We start from the raw sequence: 14,353 nt of genomic DNA on the forward strand, positions 1-14,353 counted from the left end.
CTTTTCTCAAGAGTTTGAACCCCTTGGGATGTCATTATTCTGGAGAATTCAGTGAACTCAGCACCCCTTTAAGAGCTTTTCCTCATGAGAAAAAAAAAAAAAAAAAAAACGCTTCCTCTTTCTTCTTGGCTCCACAGAGAGGCACGGATCTCCGAACCTTTTTGAGATCACAGACCGGGTGGAGATGGGGCAGATGGCCTCCATGTTCTTCAATAAAGGTGGGAGTGCGTTCTCCAGGTGGGGCAAGGGCAGGGAGAGAGCTGGTGCCTTCTTGGGGGCCGGGGCCGCCGGAGCGGGGGTTCCGCCTCAACTAGGGGCGGAGCAGGCGAGGGGGAGGAGCAGATCCTCAGCCTGTGAAACCGCCTCGCTGAGAGGCCTGAACCACTTCAAGGTGTTTTCTTGGATTTCTCCCCGTTCATCAGCGCATCAGGAATAAAGAAGCAGCTACTTAGCGACTACAGCTCATACAGGCTGAGAGTCCCAAGCAGCTTTCCAAGGAAGGAAGCCAGTGGAGGCAGCTGGTGGTTCTGTGCCTCTTGCTTGATTACTTCTGACTTGTCTTCTCTTTTCTTCTGGACTGTTCTGTTTAGGACAGGACAGAGCAACCACCTTGTGACAGTAGGAGGGGTGTGTGTGTGTCTGTGTGTGTCTGTGTGTCTGCGTGTCTTCCTGGTGGCCAGCAGAGGGCGCTACGAGCCTACGCTCAGGACTGCTGTCTGGACTCTGCGCATCTAGTCCTGACAGTAGGGTAGAGAGAGAGAGAGAGAGAGAGAGAGAGAGAGAGAGAGAGAGAGAGTGTGTGTGTGTGTGTGTGTGTCGCTCTTCCTGGTGGCCAGCAGAGGGCGCTACGAGCCCACGCTCAGGACTGGACTCTGCGCATCTAATCGTGACCTCTCCGCGTGCTCCACCTGCGGCTTGGTGGGATTGGAAGGATAGCACCCAGCTCGGGTGCTGCCTTGTTGGTTCCGGCAACAATAGCTTAGACCTCCGTTCCAAATCTTGTTCTTTTGGAAGATGAGCTATTTAGGGTTTAGTTTTTTAAAATGTTCGATCCTTCACAGAAAGTCAGACACGTCTCAAGAACTCCTTGACCTTGCTGTTACCTTGGGAGATTTTATGCCCCTTCATCAAAGCCCCTGTTTGCAGAGGGGAGCAGCTCCCTTGGTTCTTTCCTGTCTTGAATGTGGCTGCACTAAGTTAGAGCCGAGGGGAATTGTGGAAACTAGAATCTAGAATCTTCTCAATGGCTTCTTAGGACATCCGGCGGTCCATTTATCACCATGGTGTGATGTGACGGAAGATCCTGATTGAGGTTGCCTCGGGGTCTGCCTCCCTCCGTCCTCCCCACCAGACCAGCCTCACTGAGGGTTCTCAGAATTTATCAAAACCAGATTGGGGGCTTCCCTGGTGGCGCAGTGGTTAAGAATCCGCCTGCCAATGCAGGGGACACGGGTTTGAGCTCTGGTCCGGGAAGATCCCACATGCCACGGAGCACCTAAGCCCGTGTGCCACAACTACTGAGCCTGTGCTCTAGAGCCCGTGAGCCACAACTACTGAGCCCACGTGCCACAACTACTGAAGCCCGTGTGCCTAGAGCCCGTGCTCCGCAACAAGAGAAGCCACCACAATGAGAGGCCCATGCACCACAATGAAGAGTAGCCCCCACTCGCTGCAACTAGAGAAAACCCGTGTGCAGCAACAAAAACCCAACACAGCCAAAAATAAATAAATAAAAATAAATATATTTATAAAAAAAAAACAGATTGGTTGTGTCTGGCCCACTTCTGTGCTTTTCCTTTGTTCCATTTCTCTCTCTCCCCGTCTCATTAGACTCAGATCAGAGAGGCAAACATTTCCTTCTGGCTGCTGCACCGCCTCCTCCCAAATGCAAGCTTCTGAAATAAAATGCACGTTGGAGGGGGGACATATACCTCTTAAACGTCCTTCCTAATTTTCATGTTTCACAGTCCGCCCTGATTTCTTTAAGAATTCTAGGAACTTGTGGTTTTGTTTTGTTTTTTAATTTATTTATTTTATTTATTTTTGGCTGCGTTGGGTCTTTGTTGCTGCGTGCGGGCTTTCTCTAGTTGCGGCGAGTGGGGGTTACTCTTAGTTGTGGTGCGCGGGCTTCTCATTGCGGTGGCGTCTCTTGTTGCGGAGCATGGGCTCTAGGCACGTGGGCTTCAGTAGTTGTGGCTCACGGGCTCTGGAGCGCAGGCTCAGTAGTCGTGGCGCACGGGCTTAGTTGCTCCGCGGCATGTGGGATCTTCCCGGACCGGGGCTCAAACCCATGTCCCCTGCATTGGCAGGCGGATTCTTAACCCCTGCGCCACCAGGGAAGCCCTGGTTTTGTTTTGTCTTTGTGTGTGTGTGTGTGTGTGCCCCACAGACTAGACTCCTAATTAACCCAAATCTGATAGAAAATAAACACGTTCGTACAAGAGCAGCTCAGACTTAAAGGATGCTCTCTTCCCACCTGCTCCTGGGTTTCTCAAGCTCGCCACTATAGCTGTGTGGCTGGGTCCTTCTTCATGGCATGGCCTGCCCTGTGTGTTGTAGGATGTTGAGTAACATCCCTGGCTTCTACCCACTAGTCGTCGGTAGCACCGCCCAGTCGTGACAATCACAGATGTCCTCAGACTTTGCCAAATGTCCCCAGTAGGGGGTGGGAGGCAAAATCACCCCCAGTTGAAACCACTGCTCGGCTCGATCCTAATTCATAGACCGTCACCTTCGCCTTTGGGAGGGCTGCCACACTCCACACAAGGCTCCCTTGGGATCCAGACTCAGTCCTTGTAATGAGAAATGCCAGTCCTGGTCATTGCTGCCCTCAAGGAAGTTCATTGATCCTCCCACTTTGTGTCTCGTATTGAAATTTATTGATCGGGGGGGCCAGTGGCAGTTTTATAAACAGCGGACCTGAGTCCACGGCAGGTGGAGAAAAGGCTGGGAGTGGGGAGAGGCGGTGCCTCCCTGCAGGATCGTGGGCTCAGAGCAGAAAGATGAGCGGGGGCTGGGCTCGGAGCCTGGGGGTGAGTGGCAGCTACCCCAGGGGCCACTGAGCTTGGACATCCAGGGTTCTTTCAAGAACCATATCTTCTGAGTCTTGTCTGCCTAGGCTCCTAGGAGCAGAGCCAACCTCAAATAGCCCAGGAGGAACATGTCCCTGGCTTTCCCCCGGGGACCCAGAGGCTCATCTGAGCCACCTGGATTAGAAGGGAACTGTCACTTCATTTTTCTTTCTGTTCTCGGAGACTCCAGCAGCTTAATATCAGTGAAACCAAAAACAAGCAGTCAGTCTGAATGGGAGTTTGAGACTGGCCGTCTGGGGCCACGACCCTGAGGTGGTAGGGCCCGGATGCTTTTTTCAGCACTTTTACCCGTGATCTTTGTAGCTGGAATCACGTATGGAATTTAGCACTGGCTGAATTCTCACTGCACAGGATTAGAGACGGTCAGGGACTTGCCAGGGTCAGGAGAAGAGGCCGATGGGATGAAGCCAGAGCCTGAGTTCCCGCCTCCTAGTCCAGGCCCCTCCTGGAGGGAGAGGGGACCAAGGTTCGCCTCTGCAGAGGGAACTTCCACGTCCTGGCCCTTCCGAAGTCAGCATCCTCCCCTGCAGACGCTTCTTGTAAGGAGGGAAGTGAGCCGTCCCACTCCTGCCGCTCTCTCCCTCCCCAGCGCACCAGGCCACCCTTCTTCCTCTTGGGTGCTTGATGATGGGCCACATTCCGAATGAGGCACTTGGTCTTTGGAAATCAAGGGCTTTTTATCCTCCTGATTTCAGCTTCCGAAGCTGGGCCGCTTCCTGTTCTCTTCTTTTCAATCCCTCAGTCTTTCGTCTTAGAGCCCTGTGTGCGGCTGCGAAGGAGGCCCTGGTCCAGGCGAGCCCCGGGGTTCAGGCCCCTGACTCAGGCCATCCCTCCTTCTCCCCTCCGGGCAGCCTGTCCCGAGCGCGAAGACGCCTCCGGGTCCTCCCTGGCCAGTCCACGCCCCACACTCGCCCTGGATGCAGAACCTCTCTGATCCAGTCCCGCTCAGCCCCCACTGGGCGACAGTCACGAGCAGATGTGTCTCCCGCCAGCATCTCAGCGTAGGCAGCCAGAATGAGAAACAGGACTTGGGGGTTGTTTTCCCACTCCGCTTGGAGAACGAAAGCCGTGGATGAGGTAGAGCTGTAGTCATCAAAAAAGCAGACCGGCGTCTCCCTGTGGCTCCCTGACCAATGGCTTTGTTGCTTTCAGTGGGGGTCAACCTGTTCTATTTCTGCATCATCATCTACCTGTATGGGGACCTGGCCATCTATGCTGCCGCCGTGCCCTTCTCTCTCATGCAGGTGACCTGGTGAGTGTCCCCCCTACCCCCCACACCAGCTGCAGCCAGAGGGGCTTCCTTGGGCGGTCGGGGCAGTGTTTTCTCAGGGTAGAAGCCCAACACCAAGCGAGTCCGTCATGTCCGAGGCCCTTTTCTGCACGCATTACAGCCAGCTGTGCGTCCTGGCCTTCGGAGACACTGCTCACCGCTGACCCCATCCCTGCCCCTCTGGGAAGGTGACCGGGATTCCCACCAGTCGCCGGGAGACAGTGCAGCAGGAATAAGGTGCCTGCCCCCAGAGACAGAAAAACGTGGCTTGTGGAGAGTCAGAGCGTGGGACCTGAAGCTGCAGCTGGGGGGCGGGGAGGGGGGCGGCAGTTGCCCCGGATTAGTAACGGCAGGTTCTGTCTGCTTCCGGCCTGGCAGGGAGGCCCACACTGAGCCATTGTTTCTCTGTCAGCAGCGCCCTGGGCAACGACTCCTGCGGAGTAGAGGCCGATGCCAAGTACAACGACACGGACCTGTGCTGGGGGCCCCTGCACCGCGTGGACGCCTACCGCATCTACCTGGTGAGTGGCCGGCCAGGCCGGGGGACCAGGGGGACCAGGGGCCTGGGAGCCGCCTGCACTCTCGGCTAGAACTTGCCCCAGAGAGGAGAGTCTACACAGCCCCACAGCCTGGCTAATTACTGGGGCTTTGGTCCCGGGCAGAAAGTGGATCATGTGGCTACAGTGCCAGCCCCAGAGCGTCCCGGCCACCGGGCTTCCATCGTATGTGGTTTGGAGTTGGCATTGGGGTTGGCGCCAGCTCCAGGGCCGTGAACTCTTATAAACTCATCTCGGGGTTTGAGGGGCATGCTTATCAAAGCCCTGTAAGAGGGCCAGGGCTGGCTTTCCGGAAACTTCCCCCGTTTTGCCCTTACTCCCGGGCAGCCCAAGAGCGCGCGAGTGGGTGCCGGTGTTGCTGGCTAGGCAGGCGGGACTGAGCCATCTCACGGCCGACCCCAGTTACAGACAGCTCTCCAGATCAGGAGGGATCAGCCCAGCTGGCTCCCAGTCTCCCCTGCTCCTCGCAGACGAGGGAAGAAGATGAATGTCCAGGCTCCGTCTTGAGCGCTTTCTGCTGGGGGCGGGGTGGGGGTGGGCGGAGGGGGGAACTGGAGCTGAATAACGCGTCCGACGGGTCTCAGGAATAAGACGCAAAACCAGAGGCAGGTGTCTGTCTCTGCCTGCTTTGCAGGCGCGACTCAGAAATGGTTCCCTTTCGCTTGTGCGGTGTCTGTTAATACTCTCTGCTTCCTCCTGGTCCTCCTCAGCCCTGGCACAGATTTAGGTGCATTAGGTGACACACAGCTTGACATGCGGCCACTTAGCTGATGTGGAGCGGGACGCGATACAGCCGGCCTCTCAGGGAGTCTCAGGGAGTCGGCCTCTTGACTTAATTATCCCTATCCTGGCAGAGGTTCCCGCGGCCCCACCAGCTGTTATTTGGCTCTGAATTTGTTAACCCCAAGGACAGCCGAATGGTGGTTTCGCCTTCCCAGTCCCACCCTATCGACCTACCCCAGGAGTCCTGTGGCCCCAGCCCCGGGAGAGATTTGTTTTCCTCTATGCGTTTCTGGAGCAGTCGGGTGGTCAGCTACGGCTAGGAGGGTGTCTTCTAGGAGAACTGTATCTCAGCCGAGGTCCGATGGGACTTCGGTGGCACGTTAATTTCCCAGCCCCTTCCCCACTTCCCCAGCCTTGGGGGCAGGCAGAGAACTCAGCAGGGCCACCAGGAGAACCCTGGAGAGCGGAGGCCTGTTAGCCTCTCAGCATTTCAACAAACCGTGATTGATACAGTTAGCAAAAGTGTTGGTAATTGTAAGGACCCATCTGGGTCTCTAACCGGCACAGTCAGGCAGAAGGAGGAGGTTGAAGAAAGGGTGCAAGGGGCTCAGCACAGAGCCGGGAGCAGGTCCAGGAGGGAGGGTCAGCGGCGGAGCCCCTCAGGCAGGTCTTTACGGGGGCGCTGCGGGAGGCTGTGCAGGATCTGCCTGGCTCATTCCCCCGCCCATCGGCAGAAGAGACAGGGAGCGCTGGGAACGTTGCTGCCGCCATCGGCCCGATGAATTATTTAGCAGCATCGTTACTGCCTTATTAAATTGTTCTTCCTCTCATTCCTATAAACCTTCCACGTGATGGAAGCCTCCCTGCCCGGATCTCAATAAATGTCTGACCGAACAGAAGGAACCCTTCAGGAAAGCAGACAGGCATTAATTACTGCCTTCGTCTCCTAGATATCGCACTTATAACTCATAAAGCTAATTGCCACCAGGCCCACAAAAGCTGCACGAAATAGGAGGGGGCGGGGCTGAGCAGAAACTGAGCCCGTTCTCTCTAGGTTGTTGACACCCTCCCACTGCCGGGGACTTCAGTTTGCTCAGAAGGTTTTCGGTTCAGACGTGCTCTTCTGCCTGGTTTGGAGAAATTCGGGGCAGGTGGACCTTTGCGTTGTCTCAGAAGTTACTTTACAACTTTGCATGTGGCTCCCGGGGTCCGCGGCTTCCGCAGAGCTGCGCCTCCTGACCCTAAATACCGGGGGGGCTCTGTCCCTCTGCAGGCCACCCCCTCTTAGTGAGTCGGAAGCGGCCTAGCGACTGAAGGAGGGGGTTGGCAGACGTGGGTTTCCTTCCTCCGTCGTGGGCGCTCTGTGACAGGTGCTAACAGCATCTTCCCCTCCCAAGTCCGGCCCGTGGGGCTCATCCCTGCGTCCTTGTTCCACCAACTGGCCCCTTCAGATCATGGGAGAAGAGGGGCATTCTTTCCCCTCGCCCCCCAGTCATTCATGTTTGGAAGATTGTCCATCCCGCCTAGAGATTCCCGTCGCGCCTCTTTCTACCAGCTGTTTTGCTGCTGCAGCGTTGGCCACGGAGGCAGGCGGGTTTAAAGCCCCCTTCCCACCCCAGGCACAGCCACTTCTTTGTCTCAGGTAAACGATACACCTGTCTGGCCTGCATGTTCAAAAGGACCTCTAATAGCCACTTCTTTTCTATTCCAGGACAGTATTTTCTGGCTTTAACTTTACGGTTTAATTTTTAGAAAGTCCTCTGGAAGCAGTCTCTTCTGTCTTTCCGGGAGTGCTGCTGAGATGCACACACAGAATGAGAATATTTGGGATATTAACCCTCTCCAGAGGCCAGCCTGTGTAGCATCATGATTACTTGTCAGAAGGGAGCTTTCTCTACCACCAGCTACCGGTCGCCTCCCAAAGCCCTTGACCTTAATGAGTGGAAAATTCCTCCTCCCCTCCCGTAGCCTGTGACCTCCGTCCACATCCTGTGATTCCCGTGCAGCTGATATGAGTCAGTTTCTCCCTCCCCCTCTTTGGAGTAGCCGCAGAGCAGGGCACTGTGAGGCGGGGGTGGTCCCGTGAGTCACACGTGCCCCCAGGGCGTCCCAGCAAGACGCCACAGCTGGAGCCAGCAGTGACCTGGGCCCCCCCGTCACGAGGGCCCATGAGAATTAACATCAGGATCTGATCTCCCCAGCCCCACCGCCCACGCCTCCTGCTCCTTTGAAGGATCAAGTGGGACATTGTTGACGCCCCAGCGCTTTCAAACCCGCAGCCTTGCCTCCAGGCTGGGGACCGTCCTGGGATTCTCTCCGCAGAGCATCTCTGGCTTCAGTAGGAAACAAAGTCAGAATTTAGCATTTCATTTTCCTACACGGTGAGGAAGAGTCAGGAGCTGCTGGTGAACAGGCAGGGTCATATGGAAATGAGTTCCGTCCAGGAATCGGACTATCCCTAGCGTCTGGGAAGCAGGACGTGTGTCGCTGTCCCCTTGAGTCAAGGGCGCTCTCGTTCTCCTTCCTCATTCCTGCAGGGCCGTCCGGCCTCATTTGCGCCCCGGGCCCCGTCGGTACCGCCTCCTGGAGAGTGTCAGGGGGAAGTCCTGGGGGGACAGCGGGACTCCCCGAGCGCTGCAGCCTCCTCACTGCCGGCAGGAGCGGCCTCCACAGCTCACAGGTGGGCAGATGCCGCTGCGGCACCGGCGGCCCAGCAGGCCCCGGCCGGGCAGAGCCGGGCCCGCAGATGGCAGAGCGGAGCTCATCCTGGCTGGAGACCCGGCCGCAAACTGGCAGCGTTGGGCAGGGGGCCCCTCGTGGGCTGCTTTGAGACAGGCCAAGGTCACCCTGGCTCGCCATGCTGCCTTGAACGCAGGAGCTGTGAGATCCACCTCCGGGGTCTGGGTGAGCTGGGAGAGAGGTGCAGCCTGCAGGTGCCTGGCAGGTGACCTGCCACCCTCTGCCAGACAGAGGGGCCTCTCCCTCCGGACACCCCTTGAAGAAACAGGGTATGTGTTGGGGGCTGCAGGGGGCGTTCTGCCTGCTGAACTCTTCCTAAAGGAGCAGGTCAGTCTGATTCAGGCTCAGGTTAGCGGTGAAGGGTCCTTCTGGGCCTTTACCCAGGGTCCTGGTCTCTCCTTCTCTGGCAGGAGGCTGTTTTCTGAATCCACCTTGTCTCAGTCTTACACGGCAACGCTTGCCTCTGCCACTGGCAACGTTTAAAACAGCACACGATTCCTTTTTTATTTTTATTTATTTATTTGGCTGCTCCGGGTCTTAGTTGCGGGATGCAGGCATGTGGGATCTAGTTCCCCGACCAGGGATCGAACCCGGGCCCCCTGCATTGGGAGCACAGAGTCCTAACCACTGGACCACCAGGGAAGTCCCACACGATCCCCTTTTTAAAACCAAACAGTCTCTTTCTAGAACGGTACCATTCAAGGGAAGAAACATCCTTTGTGTTGGGGGGGTGGAGGACGGAGTGACGTACCCGAGTGGAGGCGCCAGGCCGAGCACTGCCAGGTCCTTCCTGCTGTGTGGTTTGCGTCAGCGTAGCAAGTTACCCATTACTTTCTCGTTTCCGCTTTGGTCCTCCCAGCCAAACAGTAAGGTCTGTGGCCTCATCCCATTTCACAGCAGAGAAAACTGAGACTTGGAGACCGTGACTTCCCCAGGGTCACTGAGCTGAGGCAGAGATGAGAGCCCAGAAGCGAGGGCGCAGGTCACACCTGCTCGTCAGCCCTGGGAGCCTGACGTTTGCAGAGCTTGGGGCAACGCTGCCCCAGGATGGCATCTGCTCAGTGACCTGTGTCTGCAAATCCTGCCCACCTGCCTGGTTGACCTGCTGTCTTCCTGCCGCCCCTCACTCCTAGGTAGCGAGATGGGCTTCTTCCGTTCACTCAAGTAATGCTGGAACTCAGAGCGTCTGCCCAAGGACGTCTCCCTTCCCTGCCACGGTCTCTCTCTCTGTTCTTTCAGTAGCAACCACGGTACCCTGGAACTGTGGCATCTGCTAAAAAGTGGGTCACCGCTGCCATTGCTTGAATATTTATTCTTACCGATTCTGGGGCAGGAGGTGGTCTAGAGGCCTTCAGGACCAGTGAGGAGGGAAAGTTAGTGTGAAGCAACAAGGTTCAGCGGCAGTAGTGACTTCACAGGACCTCGGGACTCTCGGGGACACCTCCAGGGGCACCAGCCTGTGCCCCTAGAGCACAGCCCCCATATGAGACAGTGTGAGCGCTGCCCCTGGATTTGCACAACGTGGGGAACCCGGAAGGAAGCAGAGACCATAGAGAGACAGGAAGGGTGGTCCTGGAGGGCAAGCGCAATGCTCCCAGGATGGGCCGTCTTCATGGAGGAGTCTAACGGGTTGGCTCCATCCGCAGATGGAGAGCAGGGCCCTAAGCACAGTAAACGGACCAGTGGCAGTTTCCCTTCTTTGGGGACATCGCCCTCCTGTCTGACTCCTATGGGTTGGGACCTAGCCCAGCACCAAAGTGGAACAAGCCAAGAGGAGGTTCCCGGCCACCTGGGCAAGAAGGGGGTTGCGTACAGGGTCTGGGAAATCAAGGCGCCTCCCTCATAGGATGGGGACTGTTTGGGGATCTACCTGGGCTACCAGGGAAGCCCGTCTTCTTTCCCTTCCTTTCCTCCCTTCCTACCCCGATATCAGCTCCTCATTTGGTTCTGGAGGCTCCCGGAAGGTCAGTTTTGTTGTGCCTCACCCTTTCCTCGCCGCCCGCCGGTGGGAAGATGCCGGTGCTGGGCAACCCCCTGCAGGTGCGGCGAGCAGAGTAGCTCTCCCGACCCGGGCCCGTCCCACCCCGACTTGGTGGGGGTCTGCGGTCGTCTGCCAGCTCCTCTGGCCCCCCGAGAGGCCTTGTGTCTCAGGGTGCTAGCCCTCCAAGCGCCGAACCTCTGCTTTCAGCCCACGATCCTGGGTCTCAAGGAAGAAAGAATTTCTGCCCAACACCCTAAAACGGCATGTTCCCACTCCGCTCATGCTGAGCAAGTTCTAACTTCAAACAGTGACCAGCGCTCAGGTTGAAATGACTGACTTTAAAGGATTAGCTCGTCTCTTCTTTTTCAAGGATATCAACAATACAGGGACAGGCCTGCATTTTTCTTCCTCCCTTCCTCCCTCCCTTCCTTCCTTCCTTCCTCCCTTCCTCCCTCCCTTCCTTCCTTCCTTCCTTTCCTAGGAAGCGGTCTCTATGGCTCACCCAGGGAATGGCTGCTTGTATTTTGTTGTGCTTTCCATCCCCCCCAGCCCTTTCTAAATGAAGTTCAGATCACGCTGTCACTCACTCTGACACTATGGCTTGTCTCTCCAGCTCCTGCCAAGGGACCCCAGGGGCACCCCCGTCACCGCCCCCCCACTGCTACTGGTGTCTGGGCACAGCCTCCGGTCCGTCCCCAGTGCCAGCCCAGCTGCTGCCCAGCATTGCTCAGGACCAGCCCTCACCTTTCCAAGGAGACCTGGGTAGCGCCTCGCTGGACCACGGTGACCCCCTCCTCCCTGACCCCCAGTGCCTTGGGGTTTTTGGCCCGAGGTCCCTCCAGCTCAGTGGGAGGACTGTTTTTATTTTTAACACGGCTCTCGGGGACATCGGTTCTGTCCGCCAGCGTTAAGCTCGCCATCCATCACACCCCGCGTCCTGCCTCTGCGGTGGCTGATGCCTGACACACCAGCTTAGAGGACGGCGCTGACTCCCCTGTGCCATCCGCTCCGAGCTCCCGGTAAAGATAGCAGGTGACGGGCATCAGGATCACAAGACAGTCCCCACCACCCCCTCCCCGAGCCCTGGAAGCTGCTCACCGGCTGAGCTTGAGTCCTCTGGCCTTTCTTCCGTCCTAATGGATGAAGGGAACTCGGTTGTAGCTCCTGAGCCAGGTGAACTGCCCAGACCCCCTTCTCACAGTGGCAGCTTGAGTGTCTCTCTGACCCCGTTAGAATGTCCCCAATCTCCACCCCCGTCTCCGTCGTCTGGAAAGTAATGAGTACATCCTTACACATAGGACTTGCCCAGGGCACAAGCCACTTTTACCCTGGGCACGCGGGAAACTGTCAGTTTGGCTTGTCTGGTGTCTCGTCCTTTCTCCCTGCCCCCTTCCCCAGTTCACTCAGGGAAGGGCACTGCGATGGGGAAAGTTATCTGTGCGCCAGAACCGGACCAGAACCGGACCACCCCTGCCAGCAGGCTCGGCTTGTAAGAAGCCCCATGATGTGAAAATCCCAATGTATAAAACGAACTCAGCGGGTAATTATTTGTTACAAAACAATTTGTTACTTTACAGAAGGGCTCGCTGTAGGTTTCTCTTGAGTACTTACTTTCCCTAGTGCGCTTAAAACGTTATTCTGTGGAAATTAAGTATTTATAAATAGAACTTTTAGAGGCCCATCTCTTGGGTAAAGCGTATCCGTATGTTTGTGTGTAAAGTGCAGGAATCCAGAGCCCATTTCGCGGAGAAAGAGGCCGACATGGGGTTGGCGTGGACATCACGGACAGACGGATACACACACACGCACGTGCACACACACAGGGCCCCAAGCCGGGAAAGCGTCACGGAGCTTGTTAAGAATATACCCACGACCCACACTCATGCACAGGCCAATTTGGTTGGGAAACTTCCAAATAAGTCTCCATGGGGAGTGTTCATCCCTGCTGGGGACCTTCTGCACTGTGCTCTTTCAGGACCATTTTTACCCACACTTCACACTGATCCCGGGCACGCCCTAAGCTGGAGGCTTCTTTATTTGTGCACAGCGTGGTCAGGGGTGAAAAGCTGCTGTTCCTTGCTTCATGAGCTCCCCGGGCTGGTCCTGGCCACTGACCCAGGTGTGTGTGTCCATGTCTGTGTGTGGGGTTTTTTTTTGTTGTTGTTTTCTTTAATTTTTTAAAATTTATTTATTTATGGCTGTGTTGGGTCTTCGTTTCTGTGCAAGGGCTTTCTCTAGTTGCGGCAAGCGGGGGCCACTCTTCATCGCGGTGCGCGGGCCTCTCACTATCGCGGCCTCTCTTGTTGCGGAGCACAGGCTCCAGACGCGCAGGCTCAGTAGTTGTGGCTCACGGGCCCAGTTGCTCTGCGGCATGTGGGATCTTCCCAGACCAGGGCTTGAACCCGTGTCCCCTGCATTGGCAGGCGGATTCTCAACCGCTGTGCCACCAGGGAAGCCCTGTCTGTGTGTTTTTAGTCAGTCCCCTCAGAAGCTGCTCCAGGCAAACTCCCAAAACGCTACAGCTGAGGCCATCTCCAGACTCTGCATCCCCTCTGCTTGCAAACCTCCCATTTCTGGGCAAAGAGCTAAAAAAAAATGACTTTGTATTCTTTAAGGAAATGTCCCGGTTGTCAATTTCAGATCCTTACTCTCCCCCGCTCTTTTTTTTTGGCTTCATTTCCCAAAAAGTATAAGAAATAGAGCAGCCTTCCAGTTGTCTTAAGAGTAACATGGAATGTTCTTAAATGTCTTGTGCTAACGAGGATCAAAACTGTATACGCTGAACCACGTTCCTCCTTCGCTCTGTGTCTCTCTGATGCTTTCATTCCATGGCTGAGTCCGTGGTCCTCGCGACGGCCCTGCTGACTTCTGTGAGGCTGTGCTACCCCCTGAACGATGCTTACTGTCTGTTACAGGGTGTCTGTTATAAACAGAATCTGCTGTCTTTCTAAATAGTGTCCCAGGGCCCTGGCAGTGATTGTTTAAATAAAGCACTCATTCCAAAGTAATAAGCGTGCTCCTCCGTGTGGCGGGTGTCCCAACCGGAGGCCCAGCAAACCGTGCGGAAACTAAAAGTATCCACGGGCACGTTCCCCAGCCTGCAGGCTGGCCCCGAGGAGAAAGCAGCAGCCAAAGAACCCCGAAGGGTTCTCAGCCAGCAGAAGGGTGCCCGGGACACGGGCGTGATTAGGCAGAGCTGAACAATTAGGGTGCATATCAATAATGACATCCGATTAATTAGCACGAGCTTGGGATGTCTCATGGATTAGCCAAGAGTAGGCCAAAGGTACATTTTAATAAGCCTTCGTGTGCAAAGGGAGGTACCGCAGAGGGCATTGCTGAGCAGATGCCGTGTGAAGCCAGAAGGAAGGGTCACAGAGCACAGCCGGGCATGTTGAGTTGAGCTACGGGAAGAACCTCCTTTAGCCGCGGATTGCGACGCTCTCTGGAAACCTGGACGGGAGGAGGGAAGAGGCTGCCGGGCCAGGTTGGATGCTGACCAGGGCTGGAAGGCCCCCCCCCAGTTTGTGACACCCAAGCAGTTCTGGCAGGAGAACTGCTCACTGCTGTTTCAGGAGTCTGTGCTCCACCCGGGGGATGGGTCACCGGCCTCCAGGAACACTGCCCAGCCCTCTCCCCACCCCGGTCAGGAACAATAGCCTCAGCTGGGTCTCGGAACTTGGTTCCAGGACCACTGGCACTTATTAAAAATATAGATCCCCGGGTCGCACCCCAGGCCCAATGTAGCAGCACCTAGGACTGCAAGGCCCAGGAATCTGCAATTTCCACCTATTCTGAGGGTGATTCTCTGTCCTCTCCCCTTTGAGAAAGTCTGCTGGCCGAGGCCCTCTCGCAGCGATAAGTGGCCTTGCTGACACCCAGCCTCCCGGGGAGAGGCCTGCTCTGGTCTCCCTTGGATCTGCTCCCCAGGCTGCAGCTGAGTAGGCAGCGGTCAGGGCCCTGCCGAGCCTCCTCCAGGGAGAGACGGGGG

The 14,353-nt window shown here is 56.3% G+C and overlaps 1 protein-coding gene across 5 annotated transcripts in view; it reads left to right on the forward strand.

Moving 5' to 3' along the window:
• The window catches only part of TMEM104 (transmembrane protein 104), a gene marked incomplete at its 5' end in the record, with an annotated part of 60,100 nt that overhangs the window by 13,627 nt on the left and 32,120 nt on the right, over positions 1-14,353 (forward strand). For 4 of the 5 annotated variants that reach the window (XM_082373087.1, XM_082373089.1, XM_082373090.1 and 1 more), the window contains 3 exons: positions 138-218; positions 4,245-4,344; positions 4,775-4,883. In XM_082373087.1, the coding sequence (XP_082229213.1) occupies positions 138-218; positions 4,245-4,344; positions 4,775-4,883 (290 nt within the window). The remainder of the gene's footprint in view (positions 1-137; positions 219-4,244; positions 4,345-4,774; positions 4,884-14,353) is intronic. The other variant, XM_082373088.1, reaches the window with a different exon arrangement.

The sequence above is a fragment of the Balaenoptera borealis genome (assembly GCF_965194805.1).
Source record: "Balaenoptera borealis genome assembly, chromosome: 20".
In the NCBI taxonomy this organism is placed as follows: domain Eukaryota; kingdom Metazoa; phylum Chordata; class Mammalia; order Artiodactyla; family Balaenopteridae; genus Balaenoptera; species Balaenoptera borealis.